Source organism: Aythya fuligula, chromosome Z (genome assembly GCF_009819795.1).
Source record: "Aythya fuligula isolate bAytFul2 chromosome Z, bAytFul2.pri, whole genome shotgun sequence".
Classification (NCBI taxonomy): domain Eukaryota; kingdom Metazoa; phylum Chordata; class Aves; order Anseriformes; family Anatidae; genus Aythya; species Aythya fuligula.
This window is the reverse complement of record NC_045593.1, coordinates 53,159,887-53,184,597: the sequence shown is the minus strand read 5'-3', so window position 1 is coordinate 53,184,597 and position 24,711 is coordinate 53,159,887. Positions and strand designations below refer to the sequence as shown.

Sequence of the window (24,711 nt, the reverse complement as noted above, 5' to 3'; positions counted from 1 at the left end):
GCAGCGAGGGAGCTGGCTGCTCCACAAGAGAAGGGGAACCTGTAGCTTTGTTACAGCTGGTGCTAGCAGGGACCTCACCGACAAGGTGCCAGGATGCAGAGCAGCACATCCAGGTCTGGATCAGGGCCAGAGAAGGTGGGCAGAGTCAGACACAATCCAGTGCTGAGGCAGTCCAACGTCATGCCTGGCAGAGAGCTGCCAAGCACTGACTGAGAGCTGCCACCTCTGCTGTGATGTTGCACAGGCAGGGCTTGGTGGTAAGGCCTCAGCATAAGAGCAGCCCCCAGGGGAGAGGAGTGGGAGGCCTTCTCCTCTAGCTTTCTTCACAACAGTTCCTACCAGGGAGGGAGCAGACCTTGGGCTCCGACTGCTAAACTCAGTTCAGCCAACTCAGCTCCCTGAAGGGGGTGCCCTCTGGGCCCTACATAATGAAAATCTGGAGCAAGCAAGGAGAGGTTTCCTCACCTACTTTAAAATTTGCAAGAAGGCTTTTGGTAATTGGATATTACAAGCCACTACCTTGGATAGACTTGATGGATAGGCTCCACCTCTGTAAAATAAACAACCTTCCCGCAGCACTGTTAAAAATCCGCAGCAACACAAACAAAGACCCTTCTTCCATATTTAAATGTTTTCCATCTTTTGGCTTGAAAACTGTCTCGAGAAATCTCTGGAATTTGAAAGTGATGCGCTCTTCAGTCTAACCCTCACCAGAAATGGCTACAAGAGCACCCCTACCAGTCACCATACCCCACCCTAGGAGTTTTCCAAAGTAACATGAAAACTGGTAAAGCTGCAGTTTTTGTACCCAGCATCTGTTGAGGTCTACATGTAGCTGGCTGCTTGGTCAGGTTGCTGGAATCTAATAAGCAAGGTAAGAGGGACAGTGACAGAAGGAATAAAGAAAACCTCTTCAGTTCATTATTAACACTCATCCCACCTTCCCCTTGTGTTCTTTTGCCTGAGTCCCTTCACACTAATGTCTCATTTCTGTGTCATAATTGTACTTTCATTAGTACTGCAACAGAAGTTAAACACTTCTGCTTGTCTGCCACCTGTTCCAATGACACAGCGACATACCTGTTTCTCAGTGTCACCTGCTCAACAAGTGAAGCTTAGAGTATCTTCAAGTGAAGCTACAACATTTGGCCTGTCAGCCTGTTATCTGCAGGCAAACTATTCCTGCTTTTATTTTCAAAGTATTTTCTTCCCTGGAAACTTAAAAGTATTGCTAATGAAAGCGGTAATAGCAGGTAAACCTGATGCAGGTGACTAGCAGCCGGCATCTGAATGATACAAAGAGAAACCAGAATATTGTGGAGTACTGTTCAGTTAACCATTACAGGATGGGCAAATTAAAAAAATCCTATAGACAAAGTCTGGCTTCCCACACATTATAAAACGATTTACTCAGTGGATATTATTCACCCATTACTTTGCCAAATGAAACAAATGTAGCCAGAACAAAATAATAAAATAAAATAAAATAAAATAAAACAAACAAACAAACTAAACACATTGACTTATTGTGTTCCTGTAAAATACTTCTGAGTTTGAACGAACAATGAGAAAAAACTGTATCTCTGCTTATTCTGCAGGCTGTCCATAGCCTGCAGGTAATCAAAGACCTGGTAATCAGAGATAAAACTGCTGATAAGAAGAAATGCTTGAAGAATTTAATAGAAAATGCTCTTGTCAAGAATGATGTCAGCCATTATTCAATGTTTTTTCTTTATGCTTATATGACAGTGATTATTGCAGATGGGCAAGGATTTTTTCCCCCCCCACCCAAGCTTTTTGTGGCCTTGGACCCCACAGCTGTTAGTACGAGGCTGCATCAGCTACAGAAAGGTTGATATGTGTGCCTGCTGATAATCTGGTTCTATGGAAAACTCTCTCTATAGATGTAAAATCCTCTCCCGAGATTGCAGAGCATTCTTCTACAATTAATGATCTTACTGCCCTATATATTTTCTGTTACAGGCACAATGCTAGCAGTGTACAGGTGGTACAAACTAGCAATGTAAGCTACCGGCCGATCTAGAAACAGAACTCAGCTTGCTTGACCACCAGACAATAATCTACTAAACCTCACACAATGCCAAAGTCCATTTTCTCATCCTCATTATTGGAGAATTATTATGACTAGACTGCTGTGCTTGTTGTTGCTTTAGTCCTGTTTTTTTGTTTTATTTTTTTTTAATCCATCTTCCCCTTTTTCTTTTCCTGACATATTTTTGTGTAGTAAGTTGATGGCACAAAACAAATACTGCAGATACAATCATCTTGATTTCTGTCAAAGTGCAGGTCAGCTTGCCCTGCACACAGTAAAAAGAGGCTTTTTTTTTTTTTTTCCCCACTGTAGTCCATGGTTCTATTATATGTTTGCGACTTGCAAAAGCCAGTCTTTTCCATGCTGTATTGTTGAGAAGAAAGGGTGTTAAAGTAATTACCGAATTGATTATACATCCACTGCAGTGCACAGTAGATGTCAGGAATTGAATGTATTCCATTTGTGTCACTGTAGCATGTTGTCACCTTGACCATAGCCCTTTGCAGCCTACACAGTCCAATGCAGAAAGGAAAATGACTTTAAAAGAAGCATAGACCTGGTGGAACAAAGCAACGGAAATACGTGGAATCTGAACTCCAAGAGAGATTTATCCAGGCATTTAATTGAAGGGGATAAGTTTAAGGTTTTGCAAATGTCATTGGAAATGATACAAGGTGGGAAAATTAATGTAGCACTGGGTCAGATATTCCAACATTCTTATGAACGCTAACAGGCTTTCACTAAGCAAAGCACTTAGTTATGAGCTTAAAGGTAAGCACGTCGACAGTACTGTGGACTTTTGTGGTACTATTACAGATAAACGCATTTTGCCAAACGAAGGCCTCAATTCTTAATAACCACAGAACGACTTCTCAAACTGTTAACAAGTATTGTTCTAGAAAAACAAGTGCTGTTATGCTACAGTAATCGCTGAAATGCCATTACTCCAGGAACTGCAGAGGAAAATAGATACGCTCTTCCTTTGATACGGGTGCTGTCAGAACACATTAAATCCATTATTCCCATAGGTAACAGAGGTATGCAGCTAAATTCTCTCCTGAAACAACAACAGAGATTCTCACCTATCAGATTCATAATATTGCCATTGTCTTCTACAGAGCTCAGCGGAAGTGAATTAAATAACGAAATGCACACTTCACACCTGTCCTCAGCCAGCAGAAGCCTGGCTCAGAGGTCATGGGCAGTGCAATATCTGATACTGCTGAACAGATGCAACCTGGAGGCATATATATATTGCTCACAGCATCATACAGCTGTCGAGGACCGGGAAGGATGAAAGTCCTTAAGACAGGTCACACTAGCTCTATCCCTTTCAAAGGTTATTTGCTTAAAGAAGCAATCTGAATTTATTATTTTTTTTTCATTTCAGGAAAAATGTTGAGATTCTCAGGAGCCGATGGGTGCACAGAACTTCTGAAAGTCTCCGTACTTAGTTTGAGGCAGAACAATTAACCTCACCCTTGATTTTCCGACATCCTTATGAGCACTTACAGGCAAAAGCACTTAATAAGCAAAGCACTTTGTTTTGAGCTCAAAGATAAGTATGTCTGCATTTGTAGAAAATGTAAATTAAGAACCTCAATTTCAAATAGATCTTGATTCCTCGTTACTTATATTTGTACTTATTTTAATTGGAATGGGAGAACTGTATAAAAATAAATTGCTTTTCAAAGTGTTGATACCCTCATTTTAAAGGTGAACGTGAGTGATACAGAGAACACCACAACTGAGTTTCTTCAGATAGCCAGTCACAACAACCAGGTTGGGGCCTTTAAAACCCAGCCTAGAGCAAAAACTCCATGTGCAAATCATGGAGAAGCCCTTTGCATCTTTTGTTAGCTGTCACTGCCAGCTGCACTGGTTGTATATGTGTTCTGCCATCTACAGTATGGAGCTGAATTAGGCCAAGCCCTGTGACAGTCCCATCTCTCTAACCACCTTGTTGGTAGAACTCACCCTCAAAGTTTCAAATCCAGGACTCGCACACAGATTACCCATGAGTCTTTTGATCTCTGTTGGTGTCTGTTCACCTACAGTACATCTGTAAGTGTTTGTGTCAATGGTAAAGCACCAAGTTTGGTCTTAAGTCTGCACCTGAATTGAATGCCAGCTCTGAAGGTGACACTGACATCCTCCACAGCCAATTGTCTAGAGCAGTGTCGTAGAACTGTGGAGTCGAGGAATGGCTTGTGTTGGAAAGGACCTTAAAGATCACCCGGTTCCATCCCCCCTGCCATGGGCAGGGACACCTCCCACCAGACCAGGTTGCCCAAAGCCCCATCCAGCCTGGCCTTGAACACTTCCAGAGAGGGGGCGTCCACAATCTACCAACTTCTGCTTGGCCACTACTACAGCTAATGTAAAGTCCACCACAGCTTAAGACATTGCTATATAGCAATGTCTCCATCTGTCCTTCCCTCTCACACAAAGTACTACACAGAAAGCCTGAGTTACACAACACACCGAATATTGCCATGTCTCCTTTCTTGTCTTACTCTGAGAGTAAGCTGAATATTCCTTGATGAATGCTTTCTTGCATGACATTAAGGAGTGCAGAGTGGAGCAGAACCTCCCTTCATACCACCTTCCATAAGAAAACAAATGACAGGTCCCTTTAGCATAGATTTTGTTTTCTTTATTTTATGCAGTAACTTTCCTCCAAGAGATTTACTGCAGCAGTAAAGAGATTTGTAGCAGGCAGTGCTCCATCTGTAGTCGTACATCCTCAGTGTGAGAGTCATAATTCTCCTAGAGCGAAATGACAAGAGATTGTAATGGCTAATCATGTATTATGATGATACTGCCTCCGCTGGAAGAATTGCGCTTGGCGTTCCATGTCTCCTTGGGGCAACACAAAACTTTCTCACAAAGCTGAAACAAATAACATTTTTCTGGTTACTACTGTGACATCAGTCGGACATCTCTCCTTCCCCACCGTGCATCAGCACCATCCCAGCTCCTGTGAAGAACATTTTATGAAGAGCGAATTTCTCGGTGGGTTGGATGCTGGATATGGAACATTTCAGCTACAAATTGCCAGCGTGATTCCAGCTCAGGTTGATAATGATATAAATGTCTGGCAGATGTTTTGCTTGCATGAAATGATCTATTCATACAGTTCTTCATGCACAGGTGTCCAATATCAGAATGAAATCCAACAGGTTTTACATTGTGCAAAGCAACATATTTTAATATAGAAAAGATATTTTACTTTCATTATACCATCTATGGACTACTGTAGGCTGAGAGCAGATGCTTACAAAGGCATTTTGCCAACACACAAAAATATTTTTCTTCTAATGAGTCTTAAATTTTTTGGATAGCCACCAATAGACAGCCCCTCTGCTGTACACTTCTGACCTCGTACCAAATTCTTACATCTCCTAGACTACAGTAGACCAAATCTTGATTCAGAATTGGGGAAGGAACATTTCACCCTCCTGATTAATTCAGAAAACTTTCTGTTGCTCTTTCTCTTTCCCTGGAGTCTCTGGTTCTCAAATTGAAACAGACTGAACCTGATCAATTTATGGGACTACAGCAAAAAGTAGAATCACAGCAGGTTTTCTGAGCTTCCCAGTAAGTTCATTGAATTATCTATTCTTTTGTGGTCTGAAAGGTAGCAAGAAGAAAATCTTAGCTCTAACCTGAGAGCTCAGTGTTACTGAGCAGTATATAACTTCTCTTGGTCAGAGGTGAAAAATCCTGCAAGAAGCCCATCATTCTAACTGCAAAGTGGGATACCTCAAATGCTTTTGCCATGACTAACACCTAACCAACAGGACCCTGAGTGTACAAACTGCAGCTCTCAAGATACAGCTCCATTTCTCTGCTCCATAACTGGTGTCCTGTGTGACTTAACACAAACACATGTGCTTTAATTCCTAGCAGTAAACAAGGATAAAAGCACATTTAACTCTTCAAGAAGACAACCAGTTTGAGGTGGCTTCTTAAATATAGAAGATAACGTGGCCTCAGAAACCTGAGTGGGGGAATGGGCTTTATCACCACATTGCTCAGAGACATACTACTTGCAGTGTGTTTACTGGAATGCCTTCTTACACTGTACTTTCATTAGTGTTCTGAAATCAGCAGGATCACTCTTAAATCCTGCACAGACAGACTTGTATAAAGGAAGACAGCTAGCTTGTTCACAGGGCAGATTATGAAGGGAATGTGTGTTTTTCTATATTAAAACAGATTAAAACAAACAATCAAACAAACAAAAACAAATATTGAGGCTAGGCACAGCACAGAGGATAGGATTTTTAAAAACACAGAGTTGTTGCCAAGCATTCATGCATGCAAATTCAGTGGTAGGTGGAAGAAGTAAGTGTAATGATAACAAGCAGAGTTTGTCTTTTAGAAGAGGGAGGGGAACACGCAGACTGTGACAACACCTTGCTGCTGCAGTACTCGATATTTAGACTGCATGGTATAACTCTTACCTACCTTCAACAACCAGGGCAGATCTGGACCTCCTTTTGATTAAGCAGTTAGCCCAATACTGAGCCTGCCTGAAAACTCCATCCTAACATGCTTATTTTGGAACATATACAACAAATTTCAATTTTATCTAGTGCTATTTGACAGGCATGTCTCCTGTTAATTTGTAATAGAAGCTAAGGATTTTATTTTATTTTATTTTTTGTTTACCTTTGTAAAATACTTAAGTGTTTAAACATGGGGGCCCAAGGTCAGGATCTTACATCTCGTGAGAAAAGGTAAATATTGTCACATATTTCACACCTTCCGGAATGTTTCCTTATCTTCTTTTTTGTTCCCCCTCCCCCTCCCTACATTTCCTAGAGTGGAAGCAGTCTGAATATAAGCTACAATTTATTTAACTCAAGTACCAAAGCCATTTTGTCATTTTAGGGCCTTCTCTGTGGTGCTCCCTTTCGGAATATCAGATGGTACTTCAGAAACTCTAACCTGTCATTCTGAGTCTAGCAATGAAATGAAAACAGAGATGAAGCTCATCCTTCTTAGCTGAAGGGAGAAGGGCAGATTCAAATCTGCCACAGAAAAAGACCTAGATTCTTATTAACTCTAAATCTGGGCAGTCAGATTTACACTGTAACAGCTTGCAATGTAAAGATACCTTAGAGCAGATTATAATCAATTTCAGAAAGAAATCCATAAAACATGACTCAAAAAAAGGTACTTAGGCATATGCTTAAAGTTCAACTTATGTATTACTGAATTAAGATTCAGCAATCCCCCTTTCTTTACCTTCCAGTTTATTCCTGAAATACTAATCTGAATAAATACAAAAGCAAACGCAAACATGAATAAGAAAGAACCTTTTAACTCTTCCTCTCCTTTGTGTGACTGGCCAAAGAAAGCAGAGCTGAACTAAGGAAAGCCAGACTTCTATTGCTGCTGCTGCATCCCTGTCAAAAATGCAACTAATTTCCTCAGGGCAGAAGCACAGATAAGGGCAATTACTCTGGTGATTACTTCTAAGGCTCGGATTTGTCCAATTGCTTCCCACAGTTGTCACATACTTACACTAAACCCCAGTTACCTATGCGACAGCTGGTATGTCTTTACAAGCTTTTACATAAATGCTCTTCCAGCCACTGAAGGCCCAGGATTCTTTAATCACTACAAATCTACCATTCCCCCTACGCAGAGCTTTTGACTATTGGCAAGAAAGAGCCCACAAACGTGGGGGGCAGAGCCTGTGTTTAATCCATTACCATCCTCTGATAATCGTGCTGAATGTGTGAAGTCTGTAACTAGAAAGCAGAAGGCGGTATTTAATTATAATGACAACACTTGGATGAAACACAAGGACTAATAAAAAAAAAAAAAAAGGTCTATTTAACAAACTGGCTAAATCACTTCTATGGCACTCTCATCTTCCTGCTGTTACTGAAGCAAATGAAAAAGCAATGCTCGGACAAAGGTCAATTTTACAAACGGCAATACTGCGGAACAGAGAAACTGAAGTGACATGTCCCACGACAGACAAGAAATGTCTAGGGGTTTCTTGTTACCTGTTCCTGTGTCAGCCACAAAAGGAACATGCCTCCTAGAGCATGTTCTTGCAGAACAGTTCTTTGATGGTCATGCTTTCAAATACAACAGAAATATTTGGGTAGAATCTGGCAGAGCAATCAACAATAATGTCAGGGTGTGTACAAGTGGTAAAAAAGATATTTTAGCCCAAGTGTTAGAAAGTCCAAAGTGAAGATTGTGAAAGTGATGTTATTTGCCATTGAGGAAGAGCTAAAAAAGACGTATGATTCACAACTCACCCACATGCCAGTTTTAGTTCTATTTTGGAAGCCTCTTAAACTAGACTCCTTCTCTAGTCACAAGGCCTCTTTTGCCTGATTCTGCCTGTCAAAGGATCACTTTAAGCTGAAATCAATATGGTGTTATTCCTACTCACGGATAGTCTTATTGTACTGATTGAATTAAACCCGCCGAAAAGATTCAGCAAAACGTTTTAAAATTTGGAGTCACTTAATGCATTCAGGCCATCTCTGGGCCACATAAACTCATCTTTTGAGGGGCTGTGAGCTTCCAAGGGGAACACCGTTTCATCCTGAGGAAACCTGTCGCCTTTGTTGCCAGTAATAACTACGTGATGTTAGCTGGCTCAGAAGCTTTCAGGCACTAGCTAACTGTGTGGCTTACAGAAGTGGTCCAGCCTACACTTGAAGCCTGATTTTATGTGTTATCGATACATCAAACATTGTCCTGATGTGGTTTGCATTGCCTTTATGTGGTTCGCACGGTCCTGGTGTGGTTTGCATTGCCCTAATGTGGTTCGTATGGTCCTGATGTGGTTCACAATTGCCCTTAGGTACTTTGCATTGTGCTGATGTGGCTCCCACCATCCTCACGCGGTTTGTGCTGCCCTAGCGTGCCCCCAAGCCCACCTCCCCCCAGCCCCACGGGGGCAGGCACTGCACAACAACCAGCCCCAACGTGGGGTGCCTGGGGGAGGACCACAGCCAGCTGCACAGCCACATGGCCATCAGCTGCTGCAACGCAGGGATGAAGCACACGCACATCTCCTGCCACCACTAATGGGGGCTGGTGGCACCCGAGGAGACGAGGGGCAGAAGGAGAGTGAAAGGAGGGGGCGTGGGGGGAGAGAGAGAGGCGAGGCCTGGCCCAGCCCCATGCAGGCCGCGCCGTGCCCGCTGTTGCCATGGCAACAGCGCGGCCGGGCAGACGAGCCTGCGCCACCGGAAGCCGCCGGCCGCGCGGGAAGCGGAGGCGGGGCCGGCGGCTGGCGCAGGTACCCCCCGCGCTGCGGCGCGCTGGCCACGCCCCCTCCCCTCGAAACCACGCCCGCCTCCCCACAAAGCCCCGCCCACACCCCCTAAACCCCGCCCACCCTCCCTCAAAGCCCCGCCCCTCACCCGCGGCCCCGCCGCCGCCGCCTCCGAGGGGGGCGCCGCGGCGGAGCCGGAGTCGTGCCCGTGCCCGTGCCCGTGCCCGTGCCCGCGCCCCGCGCCCGCGCCCCGCCGACACCGACACCGGCACCGGTACCGGCACCAACACCAGCAGCACCACACCGAGCACCGCCGAGCACCACCGCCCCGGGGCGGGCCGCGCCGCCGGGTGGATGCCCAGCGCCTGCCCGCCGCCGCCTGGCGCCTAGCGGGCACCGCCATGGGCTGCTGCAGCTCCGCCGCGCAGGTGAGCGCCTCGCCCCCCAATCCCCTCAACCCCAAATCCGCTCAGCCCCATTAACCCCGTGTCCCCGTCTCCCCCCGCTGAGCCCCTTCCCAGCCCCTCGCTGTTCATTTATTTAAGATTTCCCCCCCCCCGCCCCAAAAAAAAAAAAAAAAAACAGGCTCCGGGGGGGACCGGCCGTGCCCTGCCGAGCGCGGTGTCCCCTCGGCGGTGTCGCTTCTGGTGTGGCCGGATCCGGCTTCCCTCCTTCCTCCCCCCCTTCCCTTTCCCAGCTTCGAGGGGGGAAAAGTCCGCCCGCTGTCCCAGATGACTCATCACGGGGATGACTTTTTGCCAGCCAGCCCTTCAGGCAGGGGCTTTCTTCCCCTTTCCTGCTGTTTATTTTTTTTTTATCATTTTATTATTATTAATTATTATTTATATTTTTTTAACGAGTCCTTCCCGTGCAAAGCGCTGCAGAGAGCTGTCCGGTGCACGTCCTCCCCTGCACAGCAGCGCTGCGAGAGGGGCAGGCGATGAGCCCAGGGGGTAAAAGGGGTCTGAATTGCGGTGTGTGGGGGGGATATTTCATCCCCCCCCCAAGCTGCAAGGAGGGGATTTGGGAGCTGCCAGGCCACTGCAGCAGGCTGCCGGGGGTGCCCGTGGAGTCGGTGCTCGCAGCAGGGCTGCACACAGCTGTCAGGAGCGGCGCGAGTGGAGCCGGTGCAGACTTGGAGCACCGCGAGCGAGTTTGGTGTTTGCAAGCGATTTTGTTTCCAAGTCCTCTCCCCCAGCCTTGTTCTCCGCGATTTACGCCCAGGTTGCTTTTCCTAAGTGTTTAACAAGCCCCTTTTTGGGTCTTCTGCGTGAATCTGAATTGCCGTCCCCCTGTTCTGTGCTGCCCTTAAATGAAGCAGCAGGCTTGTTTGGGGGGTAGCGCTACGCCAAAAGCAGGAGAAACAGAGGATCAGAGGTTTTCACTGTCTGTCCTGTTCAGAGGCTTCGTGTAACTGATCTTGTTTTCCAGTGAAATTTGCTCTCCCCTTCCAGATCTCGTGATGTTAATAGTATGCTGCCGAACCTTTCATTTGCTTTCCCTGTGTGTGGCAAGATGTGGTACAGTAATTGACCCTAGCATCCCGTATATGTAACTGAGCTATAAACAATGGTTGGCTGTTTAATTCCTAAACCGTGAGCAATTGTGCGTTTCCTCGGGAAATCCAAATCAAAGGGTGGTTGCTGAATATTTTACCAGCAACAGTTTCGTCTGGCATATTGTTTGCAGAAATCGCTCTACCAACACTGCATTACAGTCTAACGTCTGTCTTCTCCTCCCTTTATCATTAACAATAGAGGTTGGCTTCCTCATCTAGCCTTGCCTTTTTATTTTCCCCTTTCCTTGTTTCCTCTGAAGCTTTCCTTGAGCAGGATTCCACCAGACGTTCCTTCATGTTGCCTCACTTCTTATTTCTACCTGTTTAGCTTCATCTTGTCCTTTGATGTACAGTCATCACGATTCTTCACCCTCATTCCTTATGACTTTATCAAGTTGATTTCTCATTAAGTTTATTCTTCAGCTCCCTAGCCTGTTTGATCTTCATCTGCTAATCCCCGTTTTTGTTTCTGAGAGAGGTGATTACTTCTGTTGTGACTTTGCCAGCCATTTTCTTGTTTAGTTACTGCATCTCCCAAGTCCTTTCTCATGACTGCCACCTCCTCATCTCATTTACGTTACTGCACATACCTGTGACTGGTTGTAGAGCCAGGTGGATTTCTTCAATGTCTTCTTCCTGTCTTATATTTCATACTCAATTGCCTGTTTCTTTTTTTTTTTTTTTTTTTTTTTTTTTTTCCCAATTCGTTTCACCAGTTCCTTTGCTTTGCAAGCTGTCAGGAGCTCTGCCTTAGGCTTTTTCCTGTATCTCTTTCCCTGCAGAATCTAGAGGCGTCCAAAAAAACATGATTGGAATTGGCATGTTTACCTTTGGATTCTCATGTTTGCTTGAGCCTGGCCCCAAAGTCCCATTCATTCAATTTTAACTCCCAATGTGTGTTTTTTTTTACCTTTTCCTGGCATCATATTCCCTACCTGATTTTATTCACAGTTACTGTCCTTCATCTGTAAAACTGACAGTCAGCTCTAGTCTGCTTTCCTTCTTTTCCAAACTCTTGGAACATGAAATCTGAATCCGTTGTTGTACATTCTTTCCTCTTTCTTCATACTAAGTTCTTCCAATGCTATTTGTGTGCAGAGCTGCAATTTACTTCATTAAGCTCTCTACATACTCCTCCTGGCCAAGTTCAGAGGCTTCTCCTCATTTCTTCCCCTCCCTGGCCTCTGTGGCTTTTGGTATTGCCAATAATTCTCTGTGTCTTGATGTTGTATTCTTCCAGAGCTTCTGTGATACTGTCCTGTTGTTACTCTTCAAATATGTTCTGACTGTTATTTTCTCTTCCCTGCAGCTGTGTGTGTGTGTATTTCCAGTTGTTTTCTGTTTTTTTCCTTGACAAATCAATTAAACATTTGTGATCTGAATCATGCACTTGAAAAATATCTGCATCATTATTTAAAAACCTGTGTTTAAAAAAAATCACACTCTTAAAAGCACACGACAAGAATAGAGCATGGTTGCTGTAAATCCCTAGATTTTTTATATATCATATTCTTTATGGAATCATGGAATGGTTTGGGTTGGAAGGGACCTTAAAGATCACCCAGTTCCAACCCCCTGCCATGGGCAGGGACACCTCCCACCAGTCCAGGTTGCCCAAAGCCCCATCCAGCCTGGCCTTGAGCACCCCCAGGGATGGGGCATCCACAGCTTCTCTGGGCAGCCTGTGCCAGGGCCTCACCGTCCTCTGAGGGAAGAATTTCTTCCTAGTGTCTAATCTAAATCTCCCCTCTTTTAGTTTAAAGCCATTGCTCCTTGTCCTATCACTACACCCCCTGACAAAAAGTCCCTTTCCAGCTTTCCCTCCCCAGCTTTCCCATAGGCCCCCTTTAGGTACTGGAAGGCTGCTGTAAGGTCTGGCTGGAGCCTTCTCTTCTCCAGGCCTCTAATCCCTCAGCCTGTCTTCATAGGAGAGGTGCTCCAGCCCTCTGATTATCCTCTTGGCTTTCCTCTGAACTCATTCTAATAGGTTTAGTTTCACTGAAGTAGAAAATTCAAGTTTGTAGTTGAGTAGCAGTATTCTCTTTACTTTCTTTCTGGTCTTTTCCTTCACCAGTGGTGTTTTCTGCTGTCTCATTGTATTAGTCCATGATAAATTGGATTTGCAGAAGGTACTGTAAGAGTTCATCATTCCCATCTCATCATAATGTCAGGCTCTGCTGTAAATCTGTTTGACTGAAGTAATCCATACAGGTGTTTTTTAAGCAAGCAACCTTCCTTTAATTGGGATTGCTCCACTGGTCTGGTATATAGCACAGCTCCACAAAGTTAGCATTGTTATACATGGGAGTCAGAAAATCATAGTTTATGAAATGGAACAAGTTGTGGGAAGAAGTGGACCTTCTCAGACTACTTTTTCGTGGAGTAGTTGTGATACAGAATCTTTTCTCCATTCCTGCTCTTCTGTAGATGAATTGAAGAAGCTGACTGTAGTAGTTCCAAGGTATTTGCTTTGGCATGCTGTTATACGACCAAGACAACTTATCAGGGTCTTGCTGTTTGTGTTGGGTCTGGGAAATAACTGTATTGTTTTTTGTTGTTGTTTTAACCCTTACACCTTTCTGTGCTATAAGCTTAATCCAAGATATTTGTGAAAGGAACTTCAAATCTTGAGTTCCTTCAAAACTGGAGGTGCAAGTGGGGTGAACAAAGCACTTGATATTCTTGATCGTTTTATTGGTGGCCTTGGTCAAAAGAGCTTTCCATTGTAAAAGGAGGAGAAGACATCATCCATTAACTTTCCGTTAAGCACCTGCTATCAAAGCATCACAGAATAAATGTAGAATTCCTTGCTTTTTAAGTATTTTCATAGTTCTGGTGACATTTAAGTCTCCTGTGAGGTGCTACGTATAATACCTATCATTAATTGCACTTCACCCATAGCTTTGTCAGAGGTTCTTGCCCTCAAATTTCTGCATATAAGGGGCACCAAACCATGCCTGTTTCATTGTGGACATGGATATGATGAAGGAAGAAGACCAGTTGTATAACAACGTTGACGGGCAGAAGCAGAATGAGTTGTGAGTTCTGCTTTCACCAGCTATAAGGTTTAGTTTCCCTTTCAACACCTTGACACCAGATGAAGCCTCTGGCAAGCAGTATGAAGGATGAAGCATACAAGCAGGATTGAGAACAGAATAAATCAGTCAGGCACCTCATGGCGCTCTTTACTTTTTTCTTTTTTTTTTTTCTGCTATATTTCTGGTCTGAGCTCCACTCACTTCCTGTGAAGCATCAGGTGTATATTTTACACGTGCTGTCACAAGCAACTGTACAACGGGTGCGAATGATTCCTTTTGATCTTAGCACAGAAAAAATATTTTAACTACAGAGCTACTTGTGAATACTCTTCTTCAAATTCATTGAGTGATGTTAGCTACTTTTGAAGTTTAGACTGTTTTTCAGTTGTGTCAGATCGTAAAAGTTGTAAGTAACACATTATTTCCTTTTGCTCTGTGAGACAGATAACTCAGACTGGTTTGTTTTTTTTTTTTTTTTTTTTTTTTTGCACTTCAAAAATGAATTCTTGGATTAAGAGCAAGCATGGAACATTGCATCCTTACAAGACAATTCTTCTGTAAAGTGAGAGTGATTTTAGAAAGGATTAATTATCTTGCATCGTTAATAGTAAATGTTAAATTAAAAGCTTATGTTACAGTAATTTAACTGGCATCTAGATTGCTGTCAGCGATCAGACTTGTAGGTTGATAATCATAAGGGTGTATTCAGAGTCGTGCAACTGACAACTTTTATTTTTCATGATGAAGAAATGACACTGGTTATGTGGGGAAGTTGTCAGCTGTCTTCATGCTGTTAATTCTAAAGGGGAGCTTTGTGCTAACTATGCATGCATTTTTTTTCTTTTAATTATAATTCTTGTTCACTTGAACTTCAGGGGTTTTGTTTGTGAAAATCAAAACTTGCGGAAATAAGATAGGAACTGTTTTTGTTTTTTTTTTAATGTGTGTTTGAGTCTTTCTCACTTGAGGAAGCTGGGCAGGTACGTAAATCTTAAGGTTTGCTGTTAAAAACCACTCACAGGGAGTGTTGCCAGATTAGTTCTACCCACTGAGTGAACCGATTTGCAATTTTTTACCTATAGAATCATGGAATATCCCGAGTTGGAAGGAACCCACAAGGATCATCAAGTCCAACTCCTGTGTGGACCACCCAAAAATCAAACCATATGTCTGAATCAAACCTATATATATATACATTTAATCTATATCAAACCTATATGTGCTTTTTTTTTTTTGGCATAAATTTCAGGGAACAAGTTTGTGTTGGTGAATAAATTAGAGGGCTCTTCTAAGTCTTCCAATCACTTCAAACTTTTATGGATTTATGAAGTAAACACATCTTATTGCATTTAATGATATCCCTAGACTGCCCCCCCCCCCCCTTTTTTTTTTTTTTTTTTTAAGGCTTTTAGGTAAGCAGATTTGTAATGTGGAATGAAAGGGTATGGTTGTATATAAACAACCTCAAGAATGTTTTAAGTAGAACAAAGAGTTAAAATTCAAAACCTTTCTTTTGAAGTTCAGTTTTCCAGTCTTAAGATTAATTTTCTCTGCTTTAGTATGATTTCAATGCCTAGTGTGCCAATGCACTGCAAGAATGGGAGATGATTGCAGCATATAGGAAGGCTGAGATTCTGTCCTGCCTGTTACATGACAGTTTCTGTCTGTAGCTGTTTTAACCAGCAATACTGCTAGAATAAAGTGGAGTGTTGAGGCAAACAGAATGCAGTGACTTGTGCCTGATATCCTCTCCTTATAAATGTGATACAGTTAAGCAGCTGTTTACAGCACAAATGAACTCTGGACTGGATTTATTTTTTTCATTGGAACTACTGTTGCTGTTCTCCAGATGCATTATTTGTCTGAGGAAGGGATCTCTGAATATAACATTGAGGTCTGTAGAAACAAAACAGGAAACCCATTAAAGTGTTTTGTTCAAGGTCATTATCATTGTGTTCTGGGAATGCTTTTTCAGGCTCCCCCTAGTTTGTTATGAAGAACTGCAAAGTAATTGCCTACGTACAAGGAAGTGTGCTTATGTGATAAAGTAAGTGCTAGATACATTATTTCCCTTTTTATTCTCCCTCCCCTCTTTCTTCCATAAATCATTTAGAGGCTTCTTAGCATTAGTTCTTATTAGTCTAATGCTCTTTAAATGTCTTTCAGGCGCTGACTGCCCTCTTACTGTAATCCTGAGTGATTTTTGTTCTTGTTATGCTAGAATTTTGGGCCTGTTAAGTCAGGATTTTTTACCAAGGAGGCTATGTAAGCTCAAGGTTTTCCTGATCTCCATTAGAGGAAACTGGTGCTACTGGTGTTCTTTAGATATGGCTGAATATGCATATTGGCTTCTCCATTTCCATTATAGCTCAGTCTTTCAGCTTTCACATGCAGTGATGTAGAATAATATAGGTGGCCAGTGTACGCAAGAGTTGGTTCCTAGTGTTCAGTGTAGTGTCACAATTTTTTTTTCAGGATCATGTTTGTGTTGACACGTGCTAATATGAGCCTCTAGATTCACAGAACCCTCTGCCAAGTAGGTCTTTGCCTTTGAACCGTAGGATGCTCTTCTGTAACGACTGCAAATGCAATACAAAAATACACAATTTTATGACTTTCTGTTGACAGCTCTGAATGTGGGATGCATTTTGAAAGAATACTTAGCAAACTGCTGCCAGTGACTCTAGTACATGGCAACATCATTTTTCACAACAGTATTCTACAGGCCACGAGCTCTTAAAAAGTTGTGTTGCTTTTGGTCTTGAATTCTAGCTTTAGACAGTTCAGAAAGGAGAAAGTTCTTTTAGAGCAAATTACTTACCACGAATAGGGAGAGTGCACAGAAGTAGGGGCAGCATTTTCTGTGGAATGTCCTTAATTTTCTGTGGAGCCCCATGAGTGGGGCTTCTGCTGTGTTATTTCTTCTGTTGCTAATGTCACGTTGTGGCAAAGCTAGCCTCTTTGGAAGCAAAGGGCATGCTGTAGCTGGACAAAACTTTACTAGTCCCAAGTGTGGAAAAAAAAATGTGATCTGGGACTTGCAGTCTCAAAGTAAGAATAAAATCTCAGGATCTGCTTGATTGATGTACATGTAAAAAAAAATCAGTGTAGATGAACTATTTAGGTGTAAAATATCATTAAGCGTATTTCTTTTTATTGATAATTAGCAGTAGAACTATGGAAATAGGAAACATTCATTGAAATGCATATTTTAATCACCTGACAAATATTTCTGTCATATTTGTTAAGTCTTCTTACTTATTACCACTTTCAAATAAACACTTAACTATGTGTAATGAAGAGAAGAAACAAGGACTAAATACTCTGAGGGTTAAAAGCTGAGCTTTTATTTCCAGATGGCCTTATTTCTTAACTTCAAAATATCAGCAGGTGTGCTGATCATGTTGGCTGTTTTTTAAACAGCTGCGTTATGTTGCAAGATAAATATTTAAGTTGTAGACCATGATGGAAGTGATGTCACAAAGGGAATTTTAGAAGCAGTGTTAAATATGACTGAAGCGATGTGCTAGTTGATACACAGCACAGCATATGTCAGATTCATAAGTGAAGTCTTCAAGTACAAATTTTCAGTGTAAACATCTTGATATTGAACCATCAGTAATATTTGAAGTGCCGTCTTATGTCCTTTCAATTTCATTTACGTTATGTTGAAAACTTGTAAATACTGTGTGGGGTGTATGGGATCATTGACGAAGTAGCAGGTGTGGAAACACTGAAATGGAGAAGCACAGTATAAGTTCATTACGTTTTGGTCAGTTACTTTGAAGTAGTATCACACGTTCAGAACCCTTTTTCTTTTCCTAGCAGGAGCTCAGAGCTGTCTGTGTACTTGAAAGAGCAGATGCATCTTCTTGGTGGACGAGGTGTTGGGGAATGACTGGAGATGTGGAGCCATTAGGCAGATAAGCGCATGGGTACCAAAGGTTCAGCTAGCATCTATTTTGCAGGATATTGAAAAATAAAGCATTTTGGAATGAGATTAAAGGAGACATTCCACAAAAATGGGCATTAAGCTCCACCATGACTTGCATATTCTGTAGTGCAGTCCCTTTTGGAATGGCCCGGAGGTGTTTGTGTTGACTTGCTGTCTGGAGAACAGTATCATTGTGGAGGGCACATTGACAGAACACGTTTATTATCAAAAAATAATGTTTTATTTTAGAGAGAGCTGCCACTTGCAGCTGTGTATGCACCTCCTGTAACACGGTGACATGCTCTTTTGTCCCTGGAAGCAGGAGGCCCAGTCTCAGTTCTGTAAGTCTGGGGGAAAACAAGACTCCTCTCTACCACCTGGGGAATGCTATATCCACAGGCTTTTTGGAGTGAGAGCCACACAAACAGGGTTGGACCCAGAATTTTTTAATTCGTGTGCTTATGGAGGTGTTTTTACTGATGCAGTGTGGCTCTTTCTTATGATGAACAGGTATAGCTTAGCAGAATAAGTCTGTTTTTTGCTGGTGCGTGTTGCTACTCTAGTAATGGAGGAGCACCAAAAAATAGCTGGGTAATAAATCAGTTGTAATGGGAACCTGGGGGAACTGCCAGAATCCACGTTAAGCTGTAATGTGTCCTGCAGTGTGCCATATCAGGTATTTTAGCTGAATGCTTTTAAGGAACGGTCAGGAAATCGGTAGTCAGTGTTGAGCATTTTAACCAGTTCTGGGATTCCTTTAATAAACAGTAAGATAGCTGATGAAATTGTGTACTGCAGATAGTTTTAACACTCCAAGACTTTGCTTTGGCAATGCACATTCATCACACAAAAATTTTATGTAGAGAGCTAATCTCCTTGAGATGATTCTTTTCTCTCATAAGTTTGTATATGTGGTTCCCCACGTATGCGAACTTTTTTATTTTTTAGGAACTGAATCATCCAATCTTCAAAGTAATACAAGAGCCTAAAATAATTATAGGCTTCATTCCCCCTAGTGGTAACAAACACCAGCCTTCGTATTGGAATCGCCAGGGACTCTAGGCTCAGTTTGTTATTTGTGAAGGCTTTAGAAAATGACCATATTTTTTCCTTTGCTCTCAGTATGAATCCTTTTGTGCTGTATGTTAACAGGTTAGAAGCTGTCTAATGCTTTTGTTTGCAAAAGCAAAATGATTTGCTAGACCTTAATTTCACATTCTGATGTTTTACATGCTTGCTCATACACAGCCAATTTAGTAGAAAATGACTGATCTGCAGACAAATCCCCTGTTTTTCATGAAGTAGTTTCTGACTCATGATGTTTTTACGGGGATGCACTTCTATGCCTGTAACTGGTAACACGTGTTTTAACAGCGTTGTGGTCAAAACATAATTCAGGTACAGCATACTGGCTGTCTTATTCACTGCAGCTTAACATCCTTCATGAAAAGGAGAGAAGTGACTGGATACTTCATTTAATGATGTCAAAATGATGCAGCCGCCTATGAGAGGACTTCTTTCTTGGTTTTGGCCAAGCGTAATCTACAAACATCTTAAGCTATTAATGGAGTCAGGACTCATCTCCTCTTCAGGTTCCTAGAAATAGGATCTGTTCAGAAAAGTGGAAGAAGTTTTGTTAGGACAATGTACAGCTGTTGCTCATTCTCCTAAGCAGATGAATAGTGTGGAAAGGTGTGCCATACCCTGGTCACAAAGGTGCCATGCTCTCTGGTAAACCAGACAACTACATTCTTACAGTGAACTTTTTTTGTCAACTAGTAAATCATGTTTCTCCTTTTTACATAGGTGGCATGCATCACAGTAAATGAAAGCATGTGAATGGGACTGTTTTTTAGCTCATAAAGAGATATAAAATGATTAAAGAACCAGCACTTTAAATGATTGTTAGGAAACACTGTAAAATGTTTCAAGAATCTTTTTTTTTTTTTTTTTTTTTTTTTGTCAGTGTGGGGATGTTTCCATAACGTGAACTTGTAGTTTTAAACTTAGCTTGCTGGACACCTTCTGTACATCACACATTTTTGGTAGCAACCTCTCTAACCTGTCTTGACTGTTTCTGAAGGAATACTCGGGAGTGGACTATGCCTCACGGACCATTTTGTGCCATGCACAGTGCAGCAATGGGCTCAGCAATTCTGGAGCATTAAACTTGCACTGTAGGTGAAGAATGACTATATCTGTACTCACTGTGCAATTCAAATAATCTGAGGGCTCTTTGTGGATTTGGTTGAACCTCAGGTCCTTCATCAGAACCTGTGTTCCTTGTAGGAAATTTGGCTCCGCAGGACTTAATGGCAGTTTTCCACACAAGATCCTCATCAAGATTAGTATCTTTTTTGCCTCCAAGCACTGCATATTAATTTTATGTGTGTTCTGTGGCTGTTTGTCTCTCGTGTAGATAGATACATAGCTACACAGTCATTTCTGAATTCCTTGATTTACAAACACAAACATGGTTTCCAACAGCAGTCCTTTCCTGCAGTGAGCTACAGTTGCACATAACTGAATCCAGACACTACAGGAAAGTGGTAAAGCAACAGGGAATTTTAAAGGAATGAAGTTATATGAAGGTGGTTCTTAGGCTGGGGTTTTGTAACACGTGATCTTTAAATGCCATGTCACTATTAATGTCCCCGAGGATTTTTGAAAGTCCAGTAAAAACTATCCTTTCATTTAGAAGGAAAAAAAAAAAAAAAGAAATACTTACAAAGGTATAATTTTAAGTTGGAAAAAAAAAAAACCAACAGAATTTTCAGTACCCCCTTAGCATTATTGGAAGTAGTTAGAAAGGATAACAATGAATATTTCAAATTTTTATATAGTGACTCTCTGCAGAGCAGTAAAAATACTAAATGAATTATAGCTATTTGAAAAGGTCATATATGTGATCATTTGGCAATAGTTTAGACAGCTGGTAATTTATGTTTAAATAAAAGCTTTGGAACAAATAACACACATTTCATTCCTTCAGCAAAGTACTTTTTCTCCCCCCAGTAAGTCTTAAAATCGTTGGCCCAACTTCAGCCAGCTTGCCAGTGATAGCTAATTTGGCAGCGTTGGTTAATTCAAAGTTGCTATAGTCCTGTGAATTAATGAAAGGTTGAGGTCAAACTGTTGCTGCAGAGGAAGGGGCTGTAGCAAGAGCCGTGTTATTCTTACATATCAGAAATTCTGAAGGAGAAAGAAGGAAAAAAAAAAAAAAAAAAGGAACAAAATAAGGAATTGTTTCTACTGCTGGAAGCATAGTGATAACAACTTTCACTGTGTGTTACATGTAAGAGGATCTGATGTAGTACCCTGTAGAAAGTGCAAAGGAAAGCAAACATAACAAGTTCCATGCCTTCCAGAACTACTGATTTTTTTTTTTTAAGCTAGTTTCTGTTCTTAAAAACAAGATAAAAGTATGTCACCTTCAAAAAACAGAAGTCACAGACACCATTTTGAGGAACAAACTGTAGTTTGGATATTCGTGTGTAGCGGTGTTTGTAATCAGCAGCCAAACAACAGTTCTGTGGAAGCTGTATTTTAAATGTTGTTGCCTTCCCTGATTTGATATCAACATCCTTCTGGGGGAGAAATCTTTGTAAAGGGTGTGTGGTTGCTGCTGTCACTGAGATACTCAAAGCTTGGAAGGTGGATGTGATAGAGCAGGGAGACCAGGGGCCAGAAGAGGAGGTCTAAAAAATTCAGTGCGTGTTGTTTACGAGAGAGTCGAAGGGTGGATTTATTTTGTGAATTTATCCAGTCTTTGAGGAAAGGTCAAACAGTTACTGAATATAAATGATGAAAGCAGTGGCTCATTTTCTGTACACGAGGCATGTGTCTGTCACTAATGTAACCCAACAAAAGTTTCGGAAGAGCGGTGAAATCAGTCCAGTCTGATTCGGTCTGGAAAAGTCACATCATTAAAGCAAGGAGTGGGCTGCAGAGGGAACTGGGCCAACTGCTGAAGTGCCTGAGAATGCTAGGATCTAAAAACCTGCATAAATCCAGGCCTGGTTGTTTAGAGAGATGAGTCAAAATGCCTTGTCTTGTACTCAGTTTGGAATAGAAAAGTAAGTGGCCATTTTGAAGTGTAGGAAATGTGAAAGCTTATTCTCAATGCCTGCAAATGGGTAGCTGGTTGTTTTGCAGCATCTTCATGTTTTACTAGAACTGGGTTAAAGGTGAAAGAAAACTAAAAGGAAATTGGTTGCTTGCTAAGAGGGAATGTCAAAATGTTTTGTGTACATGTGTTTTAAAGTGGTTTCAACTTGTCTTATTTTCTGTTATTTTTGTTTTCAAGTGGAACTGAATTAAACCACATGCTGAAGCAGAAGAGTAATAGGTCACTGTGTTTTATCTAACAGGAGTTACAAGTAGAAGTAATGAATAATTTGTCTGTGGTTTTGGTTTTGGTTTGGGGTCTTCCAATCCAAGAGCTCTGAGGAGCTGCACTGGGGAGCCTTCTCTTGAACCAGAATAGCCTATCTCACAACTGGTATCTCATGAAGTTTGATTTTTGTTACTACAGACATTGCTCTAAAATATTGTCTTTGTATGGCTTTATTAACACTGTGTTTGGTTATCCTGGAATTAGACTGGCAGTTTGGAAGATTGCTCTTCCTTATGACTTGTGTCTTCTTATCGTCCTAAGGGATTTTGATGGAATTCCCTTCATCCTGGGTCTTTTCTGAGGTTTGTTTTTGGATGAAAAAATGTGAGAGCTTTTTCCCTTTTATTTTCTTCTTTTTTTTCTTTTTTTTTTTTTTTTTTGACCCTATCTTTAACTAAGATGTCTGTATTCTTATAACCTATGCTAATCAGAGTAGTTCTGTACTTTTCAGTTGCTATGTTAAACCTGCTAGCTAAAATAACCTAGAATCTTACCACTCCATGTCCTCTTGGAGTACAGTGGGTATATTTAGGATTTCTTCCTCCTGCCTTTCTCATGGGATGCAACTTCCTCTCCTGATGGCAAATTCTATCGTTATCCTGATCCTGTCCACATCTTTGCTACTTAACCCCAGGCTTGATTACCCATATATATATATAATCCTACAGATGTTCTTTACTTGGCTTCCTGGTTCAGACATGTTACTCACAAATTGCCCATTAAACACACAAATGTCTAATCTCATGCAAAAATGTCTTTGATGCCTAATTTTTATCATACAAACATCTGTGCCTTTTTTTTTTTTTTTTTTTCATCCGACCGTGTCAGGGAAGTTAATGTCCTGGGCATCTATTATAGCTTTTATTTTTTTTTTCATGATTCTTTGTATTCCCTGTGATTTCTTGTATCTGCATTCTTTGCCTGATGAGCCCCATTTTTGCACTTTTTATATGCACTTAGATTTGTGTTGCAGTCTGGTTGGACAGATGAGTGCTTCTGTGGTAGCCTCAAGTACAGTGATTACAATGATTACACACTCATTTGGATTCTTAAGTAAATAACTCTTAACCTCTAAAATCGGCACTGAATAGCTGTTACGGTCAGGCAAATGTTCCCAGCTTGCATGTTTATCTTGAAGAGCGCTCTATTGCATACAGTCCTCTGAAAATGGTCCTAATCCTCAGTTGTAGTGGTGTGCAGGTAGCATAGCATAAATTATAAAAGCTCTGTTTGAAGAGAAAAAAATATATATTTTTAATTAAAAATATTTTTCCTCTATTTAACTTTCTTGCATTGTCAGATGTTGAAGAGTCTTAATCTGACTGAAAGAGAGGTGGAAATCCATTTAGAATTGCAGGCAAAGCATGTCAAAGCAAAGTAAAGTTTTGATGGGATTTCATTTAAAATGGAGACAAAGCATGGTTTCCAGATGGAAGAACAAACAACACTTGTTAGAGTTTGTGTTGACCATAGGTTGACGATTTCTGTTGCCCAAGCATGAATATCAATCAATGCCTGAGTAATTAGCTATGTGTATAAGGGGAGGTGCCACTAGAGAGACCTAGACACCAGCATCAAAAATGAAGATTAAGGGGTGTAAAGCAATGGAAGAAGATTCAGTGGAGATCCAGAGTACAAGGAAGCAACTGAAAAGGAAAGAGCAAATAGATACTGGCAGCTAGCTTGTGTTGTGCCAACCTCAGGACAGAACAGAGGAGAGCCTAGCGGAGAAGGACACTGATCTAAAGATGTCATTTCTCATCATGTTAGTCTGATGGGTGGTTAAATTGCAAGCTGATAAGTATTTAGTGCCTTTTGAGTTGTCTCCAGTGGCAAATTTCTTACTTAAAATACCTTCCTTAATGCTTTTTTCCTTTTTCTTTCTTTTTTTTTTTTTTTTTTTAAATAGAAACTAATGTTTTGGAGTCAAGTAAAGACTACCAACACAGACTAAATTCTTCTGTGTAACTTTTTACCTACATGTTACACCAGGGCCTTCCAAGTTTTTTCGCTGAAGTAAAAATTGTAGTCCAGTTAGTAAATGAAATGGGTTAGTTACAGTAACTGTAACTAGTCAGACAACCTAAATTGCCAGAGCTATTCCAGAGGATGTCCAGTGGCTTTTAAAAATCCTATTAAAAGATTTTGCTTGCAGATGGTTCAGAGCGGATAAAACAAACAAAACAACTCCACGCCACCCTGTCCATCTTTGTGTGCTGCCTCTTTTGTCAAGGGCAACTTACTCTTAGGTGCAGCTAGAGCTGAAATTTTTCTCTACTGTTTATAAAAAAAAAAAAAAAAAAAAGTAAATCTCTAAAACATCCGGGGTTCTTGGAGTGGATTGAGGAATATGAAGCTTTACATATTTCATGCAATTCTATTTATGCTAATTAAAACAATATAAATGCCACAATCTAGCTGTAAATGTTAAGTGTGAATAGTATGTTAGTTCTAAGTGGGAACTCTCCAGGATC

At 41.4% G+C, this 24,711-nt stretch overlaps 1 protein-coding gene across 1 annotated transcript in view; it reads left to right on the top strand.

Annotated features, from left to right (window-relative positions):
- The first annotated feature begins 9,667 nt into the window (after nt 1–9,667).
- SLC44A1 (solute carrier family 44 member 1) overlaps nt 9,668–24,711 on the top strand; it is a 60,465-nt gene continuing 45,421 nt past the window's right edge. The window contains exon 1 of the mRNA XM_032206605.1: nt 9,668–9,739. Coding sequence (XP_032062496.1) covers nt 9,713–9,739 — 27 coding nt within the window. The 5' untranslated portion in view covers nt 9,668–9,712. The remainder of the gene's footprint in view (nt 9,740–24,711) is intronic.